Raw genomic sequence first — 14,053 nt, forward strand, 5'->3', positions numbered from 1 at the left:
TAATAATAAAAACTGTCCCTTGTCAAAGCTGTAACCATGGTAACAGCACTATCATTTATGATCCTGAACTCCCTGAACCATAAGGCTCAGCCAACGCAGTAGTCAGTTTACAAGCTGCTCCTGTAATTAAATATTTCTGTCCCACCATCTGACTGGTTTAAGGACAGCATAGCTAGATGGTTGTGATTACAATCATAGCTGGATCCACCAGGGTAAAAGTGTAGTTTCAGATCTGCATTTTTACTTATTTGTTTTTATTTTTTCACATATAATGTTATATAACATCTGGGTAGAAGTAGAGAGTGATAAAAAAAATGTTTCATTAAAATGAAATGTGCTAGTCACAGTTGTGGTCTGGTTGATTGCTGAAGAGTGAGACTTCTTGACATTACTGTCCTCTGCAGAGTTCCACAAACTTTATATCCATGCAGATAAAGAGACATGCACAAAAAGAGACACACAAGCGCACACTTGTACATGATCAGTTTTAATGTCAAGGCTGTAACTCGTAGGCCCAACCTCCTGTCGACTGCATGGAACAAAGAGTGTATACTATACTAAGTAAAAGGCATTATGGGTAAATAGAGAAGTTTTGCATGTGCTGTGGAAACACCAGTTATATCACAAGGGACATGTATGCCATGATGCCATGAAGGTCTATAATGCAAAAACGTACAGAGGCTCAGTGTCGGATGAAGCAATGGGTGGTATGTTGGGGGCGGCACAAATTTGTTCTTAAGAAACCTTTAATTCATTGTGTCTTATTATCTGCTTTTCTGTTGACATGTTGGACAATGCCAGGTAAGGGTTTATTGTTTGACCTGATGGCTGCTTTTGGATAAAGTATTTTTAGGGATGTGTAAGGTGGCATGGGTTTGTATTGCTAAGGACATGATGAATCTTCTACTTGAAGCAAATCCCCTGTGAAAAGACAGACACATGCTTTCAATGTTTGCCACATTATGAATATTTCAGAATTTTGTTGAGAAATGTTTGTGCCTCTAACCTGTCTAACAGGGGTATTGGACAAAAACGAACTTATCCTCTGCTGTTGGGCAGACGACCCACTCCGATCCGGTCAATGGGAATGCTCACACGTCTCCGTGGCAATTCAGAAACCTTCCTGTGGGCAGACAGAATGAAATCAGAGAGTCTGATGCATGCTAGCCTCGGAGCTTGCTGACCACAAAGAATGCTCACAGTATAGACCACTTACCAAATATCACATTAACAATGTGGTCTGTCAGCAGCAGTGCTAATGCGCTACAGTTAAAAACATAGACTTCCCACAAGCACACCAGCAATCCAGTATCATTTCCTGCCAGTACTGTGTCACCAATATTTGCCAATTGAACCTGCTGCTAACTCAGAGGGAGACAAAGATCCAGACAGAACATCAACCTTTCCAAGTTTTTGCTTAGTCTGCATGAGCTCAGCAAATGTAACATAAGGAACTGCAATTCTAGCCCTTATGGTTTCATTTCATCCGCCCGAAACAAAAGTTCAGAGACCTCATGCTGCTGATCTTTTTTGGCCCCACCTATTAAATGCTGCTGTTTTTGAATTCCAGCCAATATAAAGTTGCTCTTGCCAATCGGCTACCTATGTTTGAGATCTATGCATCCTGTATGGTCATTTCCTTTTTGTTCACCGGTGGGAACTGCATGGGCGTGTGAATTAACCGTGGTGTCCTCACCAAGAAGGCCGTCTCACTCTCACACCATTGCACTATGGCAAACCTGAACATGGTCCGGGCCTTCATATTATGGCTATCACCCTTTCTCACTGTGTGCTACAGTTCAAAGGTCCACCTGGTCAAGTCTGTAGATACTCCCGTTTTACCTCTGCTTGCTGCCCTTGATGTCCATGCTGCTGATGGACAAGCGGTCCAGCGGAGTGTTGGACACAGACGAACTCCTCTTCCTCTTTGTCTCAATCACATCATTTTCCAGGTGTGCCAGCTGGTCCATTAGCTGCCATTTGGAGGTTATGCCATCCAGAGACTTTGGCTCAGTTGGGCGGCCTGGTGATCCAGTCTGCTGCAGCGGCCCCGAGTCTATAAACTGCAGGAATTACAGAAGGTCAATTTAGGTATGGATGCAAAGACAATCTCTTTTGCGTCAAAATGAATTTGAATGGTATCTGATGTTCTTGTTTGCAACTTTCCGACATTGTGGTCATGAATTGCACGAGTACTTCACTTTACACACACAAATACCTCATTATCCAGTTTGTCCTGAAGATATTAGCTTAGCGGTGAAACACAAATGGCAGAAAGTCATCTCAACCAGTCAGAATTAACAGGGAAGTGGCATTTGCTGTGATTCATTGCTTCTGATAAGAGGTATGCAAATATGAAGAGATGATCTCCTGATTGGTGCACACGATTTGGGTCTGGAAGAATCTATGAATAGCAGGCAGCCCTGGTGATTGAAGATATAAAGACTAGGCTGAAAGTTGTGTTCATGTGTACATGCATGTGTGTCTGTGTGCACGGGGGAGGTTGAGGTTTATGGAGCAAAATGAGAAAATGCATGATCCATGGCTGCAGTAATAGGTATTTAGAGTGCTGTGATGACAGCTCATCTTTACCCATTACAAACACTTCAGGCAGAGGAAATGTATGCATTCTCACATCAAACATACACTCACTCACATTTGTGTCTTGATGTCACATATTTCTATCAAGTTATCTAGACAAAGGTACAGTGGCAAAATGTCCCAGCATTGTTTCCAAGTTTGCTGTGTGTACAAGATCTCTGCTCACCTCAGGACTCTCCTGGTTTAGGCGCAGACTGTAGACACTGTGGTGGAACGGTGTCAGTGTCAGGAGACAGGATAGCAAAACACAACCACACCCCAGCATCTGCACAATACACAAGATAAAAGTGAGCAAGTGTCTTATGCAATGTGCTGTTGTGGTGTAGCATGTTGAAGCAAACATATAAAGTATGTACTTCTCTTTGTACAGACCCCGAACATCACTGTAACACACTGAAATCACACACTTAGAGGTGTTATGTTACTGAGATAGAGTACAGTATTTACCTTTGCCCTGCCTCCATCTGTGAAAATATGACCGTTTCAATGCACCCAGTACCCTCAGTACACACACACACACACATACACACACACCTTCCCTTCCCTCTAAACAAATACATGACCTCAACTCACACACATACCCAGTCTCAAACGTTTTGATCTAGGATGTGCCGTTACCTTGCCCTACCTGTGTGTGTGTCCTGACTGACCTACTCTCTCACTAACACACAAACAGAATGATCTGTTTCCTTATTCAGAATCACATTTTAACGAGCAATTACAAGCTCTTCCAACAGACTCTGTTAACATTTGTCTGCCACTCGGTTTTTCTAGCTTAATTACTATCAAGGGAAGTGATGTAAAGGAGGTGGAGTGATGCACAGGGCGATGATGGATGGGTGATAAACTGTGAATGGGTTTTGTCTGTGCACTGGGAAACTCTTGGTTCTCCATCGTATGAAAATAATCCATTCCAAGGCTTCACACTCGGTAAAGGATGGAGTAGTGGGCCACTAGTGTCATTATTATTACAGTAGGGAAGTGTCCAGGCAACAGGTTCATGCTGTAGAAATTTCTCTCTACCTCTCTCAAGAAATATTCTGATAACATTTCTACTCTCCACTCACAAACTGCAATAGTAAACACAACTAATTGTGGCATCTTGCTGTTATAAAGTTCAATTAGCTGAGAGAAATGACTAAGTCCACTTTATTACCTCGTTAATTGTAATCATACACACAAGATGTAGAAGATTGTGCCATTGTGGTTGATGTTGGCGGTGGTGCGCTGAAGGCATTTCGACTTTGGACTCCTGCCTGGCTCCACAGCACACCTGTGTTTCTGTGTCATGATATAGAACACCTCATCATGTGCTACTGCTCGTAACAGTGGAGACAACTGTATGAGTTGCGCTTTAGGGTTGTGTTATGGTGTCTATTGTGCAAAAACTCTCACAATCATACAGGGGAACATTAAGATCCTCATTTTGGTTTTGCCCTGGCTGCCTGTGTTTTTAACCATGGTGTAGTTATCCTTCCTAACATCCTAAATGTAGTACAGGTAATATCATTACTTGATGGTGAATATCATCACAAGATGGTGAAATGTATCTGCCGCTAAGTACATACTGCTTTATTCTCCAATGCAATTTCAGAAAGGTACAATTCAGAATATGCTTTTGTTTCAGCCAACCATGTTTGCATTAAGTACTTTGACTGCAGGTTCAAAGAAAACTTACTTTACTTTACTAAAATATCTATTAATATCTATTCTAAATGTACACAATAATCAAGTTTTCATGGTTAATGGCCCATCATGTGGCTGTCCACACAATCTAGCAAAGCAAATGGGAAGACAAGTTGAAAGAACATGAATATTAAAAGTCACAACAAGCCCTGGTAGATGTGGCTCTGTTTCAGTCCCTATCCCTGGACCAGATCCTGCATGTAGAGACAAACATGCTGTGTGAGACAAACATCAAACACATCTGCACAGGTTCTGTATGATCTCTGCGAGTGTGAAGGATCCTTGAGATGTGCGAGGATTACTCCTGAAGGGGAAAACACAACTTTTATTCTCAAGGACACTAGCCATCTCTGGGACAGGGGTTTCTCTGGCTGCATTCACGTTTCTGACCAACTGAGACACCAAATGCATTGTCCAGCAACATGGGCTAATTTTAGCATTTTCCGTTCCCATAAATAAGCATCTACTACCGTCACGCTCACATTCACACACTCTCCCGTGTCACGCTTGCACATTGTCCAAACAGAACATACACACCCGGCCCATTCCATTTACACATACATACTGCTTGGACATATTCACACACACATACAAATGTAAAGACAAATAGAATCTTCACAGAATGAAGAGTCGCTCACCTTTCAAAATGTTGGCTGTTTGATAAGAAGAGGCATTTTGGTAACCTAAGCATACACACATTCTACAAATTCATGACTTGCCATTCTCTATTAATGAAAGTGAAGCCACCTTACCTGCATACACACACACACACACACACACTCTCTATCACTAGCAAAGATGATCACTGCTATTACAGATGTCAGGTCAACCTACCTTTCAGGAGTTAGAAACACGCTGAAAACAAGTTCCTGGAATTTCTCAGGTTGCCTGTTTTCGTCCGTTTGCTTGTTCCCGGTGTTGATGTTGGCTGTTTTATAGGCTGTCCCTGGGAATATCCACTCCAATCGGGACAAGCGATTGCTCTGACATCATCACCGCTGTCCCTTTAGTACTCATGGCTCCAACCCTCTCCTATCTTCTCCTCACCTCTTCTCCTCTCCTTTTCACTTGCCCCTATGTACACTGCTGTCCCATAATAGAGAACCCAAGCGCACGGGTGTTGATGGGGACAAAGTAAGGTGAGAAAGATGAGGAGGAGGGGGTTACCCCAGGGCTTCTCTCATTCTCCTCACACTCATACAAATGTACGTTCTCAAACAACCAACACCCACAACATGTCATCCTATGATGATAAAACACAACTGGACTCATGCATGAGATGTTGAGATGTTGTGTGTATTAGAGAGAAAGTGTGTGTGTGTGTCGTTCTCTCATCTTCCTACACCTGATCAGATCACAATAACCTCAGTGTGGCAGAAATGTGTATAATGTCGAAAATGACCTGAGCTATATGAATTACAGAACCTGCATGTCACACTCAAGTGCGTGCGCACACACACAATACTTAATCAATTTGCATACATGTCACACAAGTTTAACACTTACTGTTCCCTTAATATTTGGTGCCCACTGAGATGTAAACAGAAAACACCATGGCTCGGAAGTTGCAAACTCTCAACGGTGTCCAGTCTCCTCTGTGTGTGCGGACATCTTTCTGTCTGCTTTCTCACTTTCTCTCCCCTCCATGTTTAACTCTGCATGAATATGTGCATGGAGATCTGCTATAAAAATAAAACCATGTTACAAAGAGTGTGCATGCTTCAGTCTGTGTGTTTTTAATGTGCAGCTGCCCCTTCTCCACTATATTTAAAGAGAAACAGTTCAACCCTGCTGTAGTTATATTAAGATCAGCTTTTGGGTATGCTGGATAATTCCTCCAAGACCATCTGTGAGTGCATGATCCTGTGTGTGTGTGTGTGTGTGTGTGTGTGTGTGCACGCCCGTGCATGCATCTCAGTGTGTGAAAGCAAGAGGATGAGATTGGAAACCTGTTTCTACACTTACAGAGATCCATTTCCCAAACTCCTTTGGGTGAGCAGAGATTTGTGTGTATAGCGACCAGACTCAACACTGCATGCTTTCAGTGGAAACTTTCTGTTTGTGTGTGGGGATGGGGGACGGGAACGGGGGTGGGACTGTCCTCTACTTTTGGCTGTTTAAGGTGAGCGTGTGAACAGCAGATGACCTCAGATCCAGGTGTGTGCGTGTGTCTGGTAAGACAGATGGACAGTTCAATTTCAGGTTGAAACTTCTGTGGTGTAAGAAGTGTTTCCATGGCAATGATGTTTAAGAGAATGAGGTGGTTTTGAACTCCAGGCCCAACATCCGTGACTGGAAACCCTTTTGGAGGATCCCCCAGCTCTATTACACATGATTGCTTTCACAGTGAGTGTGTGTATGTGTGTGGGTGCAATATATGGTCAATAAATATTAAAATCCTTAATGTAAAAACATTAAAAGTAAAAGAAAAAAACTAGTGTCATCAAAATTATTTTCTAACATTTACATCTCTATCGCTCTCTCTTTCTTACAAACACACACAGGCACAAGCTCCCATGTTTTGTAGAACATGCATTTAAACATGTCATCCGTTATCACTCTGTCTGCTTCTGAGCATTGGTTATCATTTACGTGTGTGAAGGCCATGAGCAACAAGTCTTTCTCTTGCTCTCGCATTACTCAGAGGGTTGATTGGTGCATGTGTATGGAACACCTGTGGTAATAAGGACTGGCCTAAACACTAGAATAATATCGGGGAAAAACTGCATCCGTAAGCCCACTCCATTAACCTAGACCTTCTCCCATCATGATGTCATATGTCCCACCTACTGTTGGACAGTGCACTGGGGGACTGGTTCAAGTGGTCATACCCATTGAAAGCGCGGTAAAAGTACAGGAAGGTGCAGAACAAACATTTGAGTAAAGAAACTGTCTGAGACTTTTCTTTCTCTGACACACACTCATGGAAAAAGTGAGTGTGGATGTTAATTGCGTGGAGGTGCTGTGAGTGCTGGCTGTGGCCCTGGGCTCTGTTGTTTCAGTGGCCAGATCCTAATCTACTTTCAAATGTCAATTTTCACACAATCATTAAAGCATCTCTACTGCACTTCCTTTCACAGGCATTTCACTTTTATGGGTTATGTTCCATATCGCAACCAGATGCTCATCCAGATCCACAGAAAGAGACAAAGATAGAGGGAGGCATGTGCAGCTGTGTGTTGAGAATCTTAGAGAGATTAGACATCTGGAGAAAAACAGAAACATGAAGGAATAGCATCAGACGTATGGAATCAAACACACTGGAATACCAACTTCCACTTTTGTCTGCTAGGTATTATATTAAGTTTTGGCTTTTGGCTTTTAGTTCCCATTGTCTTTGGGAAATAATGACAGTGGATTGTGTCTATTGACCCCCAAATGCATAAAAAAAATACATCACTGAGTTCGCCCGGCCCTAACATATTTGGAGCTGCAGTGGCTTCATAGGAGTGTTACATATCATTACTATTATTATTACTACTACTACTACTTAGACGTCTACAACTACTAAGTAGTAAGGGAGCGGACCCATAATCAGAAGGTTGCTGATTTGAATCCCGAACCGCCAAGGTTCCACTGAGGTGCCACTGAGAAAAGCACCGTCCCCACCCACTGCTCCCCGTGCGCCTGTCATGGCTGCCTACTGCTCACTAATGGGGAAGGCTTTAATGCAGAGGACAGATTTTGTTGTGTGCACCGAGTGCTGTGCTTCAGAAAGACAGTCACTTCACTTTTACTTTTTTCACTTTTTAAAAGGCTTTGCTAATCAGGTACATTCTTGTGGGCTTGTTCTTTTCATATTAAGACGCATTAAACATCAAGTAGTTTTAATAATAGATTAATATTACACTTTTTTTCTTCCTCAGATTGTCGTGCACCCAGGATGGATGGTGTCCTTAGCATTTACCAGCCCTATGGCCTATGCCATGGGCTGGCAGTTTTCAGTATACATTTTATGTGCCTGACTACTGGGTGTTGAGAACAGCACCACAAGTCATGGACCGGAAATGCTGTAGGGGACCAGAAATACTGTAGGTGACATCAGATGCTGGAGACCTGGAAGAATGTTTTGAATGAATAGTGAAGACAGCGAGGAGAATATAGAAACTCTTTAAGAATACATTGACTGGTGCATGTAGGCATGAAGAAAAGCCAAAGTTTAATTTGAGCAGCCAAAAATGAGATCGTCCTACAAAAGAGGCTGCCCACCAGAATCCCCTAGATCAAGATCGCCAACTGATGAAGACTTCGCCGACATCCTGGACTCAATGGACAAGCGATTGTCCAGCTTTGATGCAAGGTTGGTGCTGGTCGAGATTCTTAACTGCGAATTTAAATCTCTGAGGGACTTGCTGGAATTCAGCCACCAACAGGTGGACTTACATTTACATTTACATTTACAGCATTTATCAGACGCCCTTATCCAGAGCGACTTACAATCAGTAGTTACAGGGACAGTCTCCCTGGAGCAATTTAGGGTTAAGTGTCTTGCTAAGGGACACAATGGTAGTAAGTGGGATTCGAACCCGGGTCTTCTGGTTCATAGGCGAGTGTGTTACCCACTAGGCTACTACCACCCTTGCTTGCTGACAATGGAACTGTATGGAACTCTGTCAAGTTTTGTTACTCTGCACCTTCATGACTTGTTTTTCACTGGTTTTTAGCACTGTCCGTATTCTGTTATTCTTGTCTGCCTGCATCCCATGTTTTCACTTTATGTAGACGTGCACTTTATGTAACTTTGTTCAAATATTACATGTAGCACCAGGTTCATTTCACTATGTAATGTCTAACATTTATGTAGCTGAAATTACAATAAAGCTCAATTTAAACTTGATCTGGAAGGCTCTAACTGATAATGTAATGCATCTAAGTGAAGAAAAAAAATGTAAGCAGACTGTAATCGATCTCCAGGTCTGCAGCATGAGAAATAACCTGGAGTTTTCAGGCGGCTCGGAATCTGCAGAAGAAAATGCTGAAATTACTGTAAAAACATTCATCAAGACCCATCCTGAAGGACACGAAAAATATCTGATTCGAAAGAGTCCATCAGCTCGGACCGAGAGACCATGCCCAGTGCCCAGAGACCATGTCCAATCGTGGCCAAATTCAGCTACTTTAAACAGAAGGAGCAGGTCAATGGCCGAGGCAGGCAGCTGAAAGGAAAGGACTTCGGCATAAACGACCAGTTCCCTAAATAAATCCTGGATCTCGTTGAACACCTGCACTTGTCCTGGGGGGATTTGGACTAAATAAAGAAATGGACAGGTTTAGTACAGCTGGAACGTAATCTATAAATCTAGTTAAACATTATGAGTGGCTAAGGACTGTGATGCATGGCGTTCTTTTCACCCTAACTGCAGGGAATATACATTCTTCTCACATGTCCATCACTCCTATTCTTGTTTGGATTATTTCCTAGTCAACAGCTCACTGATGATTGACATTTCAGACACTGAGATACACCCCATAGATGCCAGTGATCATGCATCTGTTTTCTTTAACTCCAATACATGAAAAAAAAGTAATTCAACCAAGTACAAACTGGAGATTAAACACATCATTGCTTAAAACTATATATCTGATTAAGAAAGAGTGGACTGTAATGACCTACCTGGAACATCAGCATCAGTTCTCTGGGAAGAGTGCAAAGCTGTGATGAAAGGTAAAAAAATTTCATTCTCATTGCATAAAAAGAAACCAGAAAACAAATGTACTCAGGAATTAGAAGAAACCATCATATTTCCTTAGAAGATTTTTTTTTATATTTCAGGAACAGTAAATACTGAATAAAATCCGTAAAGCAAAATTAAATGAAATAATCAATACAAAAACTCAATCTTTAGCAGAAAGACTTTGCTGGAAGAATTTTGAACATGGTAACAAATCAGGTCTATTTCTAACCAACCAGTTCAAAATAAAGAAAAAAAAAAAACATCTATATGTGCTGTTAAAGACATAAATGGGGACACAGTATATGACCTTGAAAGAATAAACAACACTTTCAGGGACTTTTACAAAATGTTATATTCACCACAGGTAAACCCATCTAAAGACAAATTTGATCAGTTTCATGAAAACATAACCCTCCCGAAGTCCTTCTGATTAATGGCTCCTTCCAGAATTCTACTCCCATCCCACTTCAATCTGGAAATATAAACGTTTTCATGTTTCACGTAGGCTGGCAGACAAAATTGAAATAAACCACACCCAACTTTTAAAGAAGGTAGAATATGATCTGGACAGATGGAAATCAATAAAAATGATGGTTTTACCAAGAATGAACTATTTATTTAAAAGGATCCCAAGCAAACCATCATCTGACTGGGTCACTGGGCTCTGGGAGTGCTCTGCCTTTGGACCATGGTTCTGGCAGGGTCTGAGGGGCTTGGGTCCTGATTGTTGTGTCTCCGGTGTTTTGGCATTACCTGGTCTGCCTGGTTGTGTCTGGCTGCCGGTTGTGTCTGGAGCAGAAGAGGGACATTTTTCATAGTGTAATAATATTTTCATCTTGGAATATGTCCTGAATTAAGGGTGTGCAGTCAGATTTTGTATGGAAATTTGCTTGGAGATTTTGCTAACAAAGAGCAATTAATTTAGAAATAAAATAAGTTGTTTACTGGGCATTGTGGGAGGTCTTGAATCCAGGAAGTCTACTACTTATTTAAAAAAGTTAAAAGAAAGTGATTGTGAAGCACACATTGCACACAACAAAATGCGTCCTCTGCTTTTAACCATCACCCTTGGTGAGCAGTGGGCAGCCATGACAGGTGCCCGGGGAGCAGTTTGTGGGGACAGTGCTTTTCTCAGTGGCATCTTAGCTGTTCAGGATTCGAGCCAGCAACCTTCCAATTATGGGTCAATTTTCTTACCCACTAGGCCAACCACTGCCAAAGCTGAAATCTACATTTTACATTTACAGCATTTATCAGATGCCCTTATCCAGAGTGACTTAAAATCAGTAGTTACAGGGACAGTCCCCCCGGAGCAACTTAGGGTTAAGTGTCTTGCTCAGGGACACAATGGTAGTAAGTGGGTTTGAACCTGGGTCTTCTGGTTCATAGGCGAGTGTGTTACCCACTCATTAATCTATTCAACCTTAAAGCATATCATTATGATACGGTGCCATAGATGGAGACAACAGGAAAATATTTTAGGTTAGGATGAGGTGAAGCTGTACATTGAAAAAAAAAAATCCACTGTCTGTAAAGCAGCCATGGAAAATAGATTAGGCTTTTTAAAATGTAAAATGACACTGATCCTCATGGACGCTGATCTTTAGTCAGATCTGGACAGTCGTCTATTTATGGGACAGTGGTGGCCTAGTCGTTAAGGAAGTGGCCCTGTAATTGGAAGGTTGCTGGTTCGAATCCTGATCCACCAAGGTACCACTGAGGTGCCACTGAACAAAAGCACCATCCCCACACACTGCTCCCCAGGTGCCTGTCATGGCTACCCACTGCTCACCAAGGGTGATGGTTAAAAGCAGAGAACACATTTCATTGTGTGCACCATGTGCTGTGCTGCAGTGTATCACAATCACTTCCCTCTCACTTGTTATATCTAGCCTTTTCCCTTTTAAAAAATAAAACCAGTTTTTCAAGGTAGCACTTTCAAACAATATTCCATGCCTTAGTCACCACACAGCTAGTTTACTGTAATGCACTATGGCTCTTCCACTGGTCAATTCCAGAAGGTAAAAAATGCTGAGGTGTGTCTTAATGGGCACTTGTAAAAATTACAAGTGCCCATTACAAATTTGCCTCATTCCATTGGATTTAAGTTTTAACAATCAATTAAAATTATTTTATTTGCTCTTAAAGCCACAATTTCTCTTTGACCCACTATGAGAAATTGATTTTTAAAGAATGTTTGCCTTTACAACTTATTTAATTTTCTTTTGTTTGTTCTTTGTGAGAGCTGCTATGTCTTATCTATTCTTCTGTACAGTACTTTGGTCCAGTGTTGTACATGCTCTACAAATAACTCTGGATTGGATGATTTTGCTTAACAAAACTCATGTCAGATTCATGAACTTTTTGAACTTTTGGAACCTAAAGTTTTGTAAAGTGAAGAATGTTACAATGGTTTGAAGCAAAAATGAGCCAAAATGGAAAAGTTATAAAAATGAGGTTGAAAATATAATAATAAAAAAAAACAGAGCACAATTTTCTGCTTTGAAATGCTGGGGAGCGTGGTAATTATTTTCATCTCCCATTTAGCTCCCAGTTAGCAATATCGTTTAATGGCAAGCATAACAAGAGCAGGGGAATCACCGATGCTATGATCTAGCTAGTGTTAATGTGTAGGAAAAAACAAGCCATGATGATATATACCTGCCCAAATTCTTGAACACAGAAGTGATGAAAGGGGTTGGGGGTTCTTCAGCTCTTTTTGCTAATGGACACAATGAGGTTGAATGAGCTTTTATGGTCTATGCAAAGGGTCAAGTAAATTATAGAATGAATCAATGAAGTACCATGATTTCACTCAGTTCTCAGCTCAGGTCCTGAACTTTAGGCTGGTCATGAGATCTAATTCTGTGGAGTTCTTCATCAACTCTCCAGTGGTTTGTCAGGCAGGTCTTTCTAAGGATTTTCCCAGAAACCCCTGCTGTATCCCCTGGGTGCTCATCGGCACGTCACTCTCTCCACTGTGGGTGGGAAAAATGAGTGTAAAACACTTCTTTCCCTTTCTTACCAATAATCACTCACTCAGGACACAGTGGGGAAGAGAGGAGGGGGAATGAAAACTGACCCAGCCAGGGTGCGAGAGGAAAGAGTAGAAATGAGAGAGAACTTACCTCCAACCTGAAAGAATCATACATCTCCATGACGACAAAAGTCCAATACAGAACGCTCTCTTTCTCTCAGTCTCTCTCCCTCTCCCAGGAAAGGAGGAAGTTAGAGTCGGGTGGATGCTGGGTTGTGTTTCCCCAGTGCTGAGCTTTGAGGAGAAAGGAGGTGAGCCAGAGCCTCGGGTTACTGTGGAGGGGTGTGGGTCTGACCCTCACATGGGCTCCAGGAAACCCAGTGAGGCATGTGATTGCAGCCATTACTGAGCAAACAAGCACAGGACACTGCAGCTCAAAGAAAACAAGACTCTTTCCTCTTTCCCAACACACCCTGGTGGCTCCCGCAGAAACCTTCCACTCACCACCAGATGTGTGGCTACTGAGGAGAAAGAAAGAGAGGAAGTTCAAAAATACACAGGGCAATATAAGAGTTTTGTCAGCTCTTAACAATTTGAAGTTCCCGAGGAATCAGAGATGACCAAGGGATGAATTTCCGAAGAGCATGGATCACATCCATGCCAGTTATATGGCTTGAGTATATGCTCCAAACATGTTGGAAATAGTCTCTAAATAAATCAGGGGTTTGTTTTTTAAGCAACATGCTGTAAACCAATCAGAGTGAAATTCCCTCCATAAGCCAGGAGGACTTGTGCCTCCTTGCTATTCCTTTGGTAGTGGTGAATTTGCCAAATACTGAAACAGAACAGAACTCTTCTCTGCGGACGTGTAGCTTCCAGTTGTAGTACAAGGCTCATTGTCATCTGGTTAAACCAGAATAATGTCAGAATTAAAGACAACATGATAATATGGTGTAATATGGGGCACTACATGTAATAAATGGCAAATGAACACAAGCAAAACAATGGAAAACTTTAATCCAACCCAACTTTATTTATAAAACACGTTAAAACAACCAGCAACGTTCAGACCAATAAATAAATAGAACTTGCATCACAAAAAACAAAATAAAAC

General features: G+C 41.8%; 1 protein-coding gene and 1 long non-coding RNA gene across 3 annotated transcripts; both read right to left on the reverse strand.

Annotated features, from left to right (window-relative positions):
- Positions 1 to 476: 476 nt before the first annotated feature.
- ostn (osteocrin) lies at positions 477 to 10,136 on the reverse strand. Of its 2 annotated transcripts, XM_028961093.1 has the most exons (6): positions 9,902 to 10,136; positions 5,122 to 7,492; positions 2,768 to 2,866; positions 1,843 to 2,063; positions 1,007 to 1,123; positions 477 to 921 (listed from the first exon to the last, which is right to left on the reverse strand). In XM_028961093.1, the coding sequence occupies exons 3-5, from the start codon at positions 2,864 to 2,866 to the stop codon at positions 1,039 to 1,041; spliced, it is 405 nt and encodes a 134-aa protein (XP_028816926.1). In that variant the 5' UTR covers positions 5,122 to 7,492; positions 9,902 to 10,136; the 3' UTR covers positions 477 to 921; positions 1,007 to 1,038. The 2 variants fall into 2 exon arrangements, with proteins under 2 accessions (XP_028816926.1, XP_028816925.1); XM_028961092.1 differs by lacking the exon at positions 9,902 to 10,136 and having other exon boundaries at positions 5,122 to 7,782.
- Positions 10,137 to 10,151: 15 nt separating this feature from the next.
- LOC114768804 (uncharacterized) lies at positions 10,152 to 13,245 on the reverse strand. Its single transcript, XR_003743141.1, has 4 exons — positions 13,091 to 13,245; positions 12,767 to 12,940; positions 12,624 to 12,684; positions 10,152 to 10,751 (listed from the first exon to the last, which is right to left on the reverse strand). It is a non-coding gene; the product is annotated as an uncharacterized LOC114768804 (long non-coding RNA).
- Between the last annotated feature and the right edge of the window lie 808 nt (positions 13,246 to 14,053).

The sequence above is a fragment of the Denticeps clupeoides genome, chromosome 19 (assembly GCF_900700375.1).
Source record: "Denticeps clupeoides chromosome 19, fDenClu1.1, whole genome shotgun sequence".
Taxonomy (NCBI): Eukaryota; Metazoa; Chordata; class Actinopteri; order Clupeiformes; family Denticipitidae; genus Denticeps; species Denticeps clupeoides.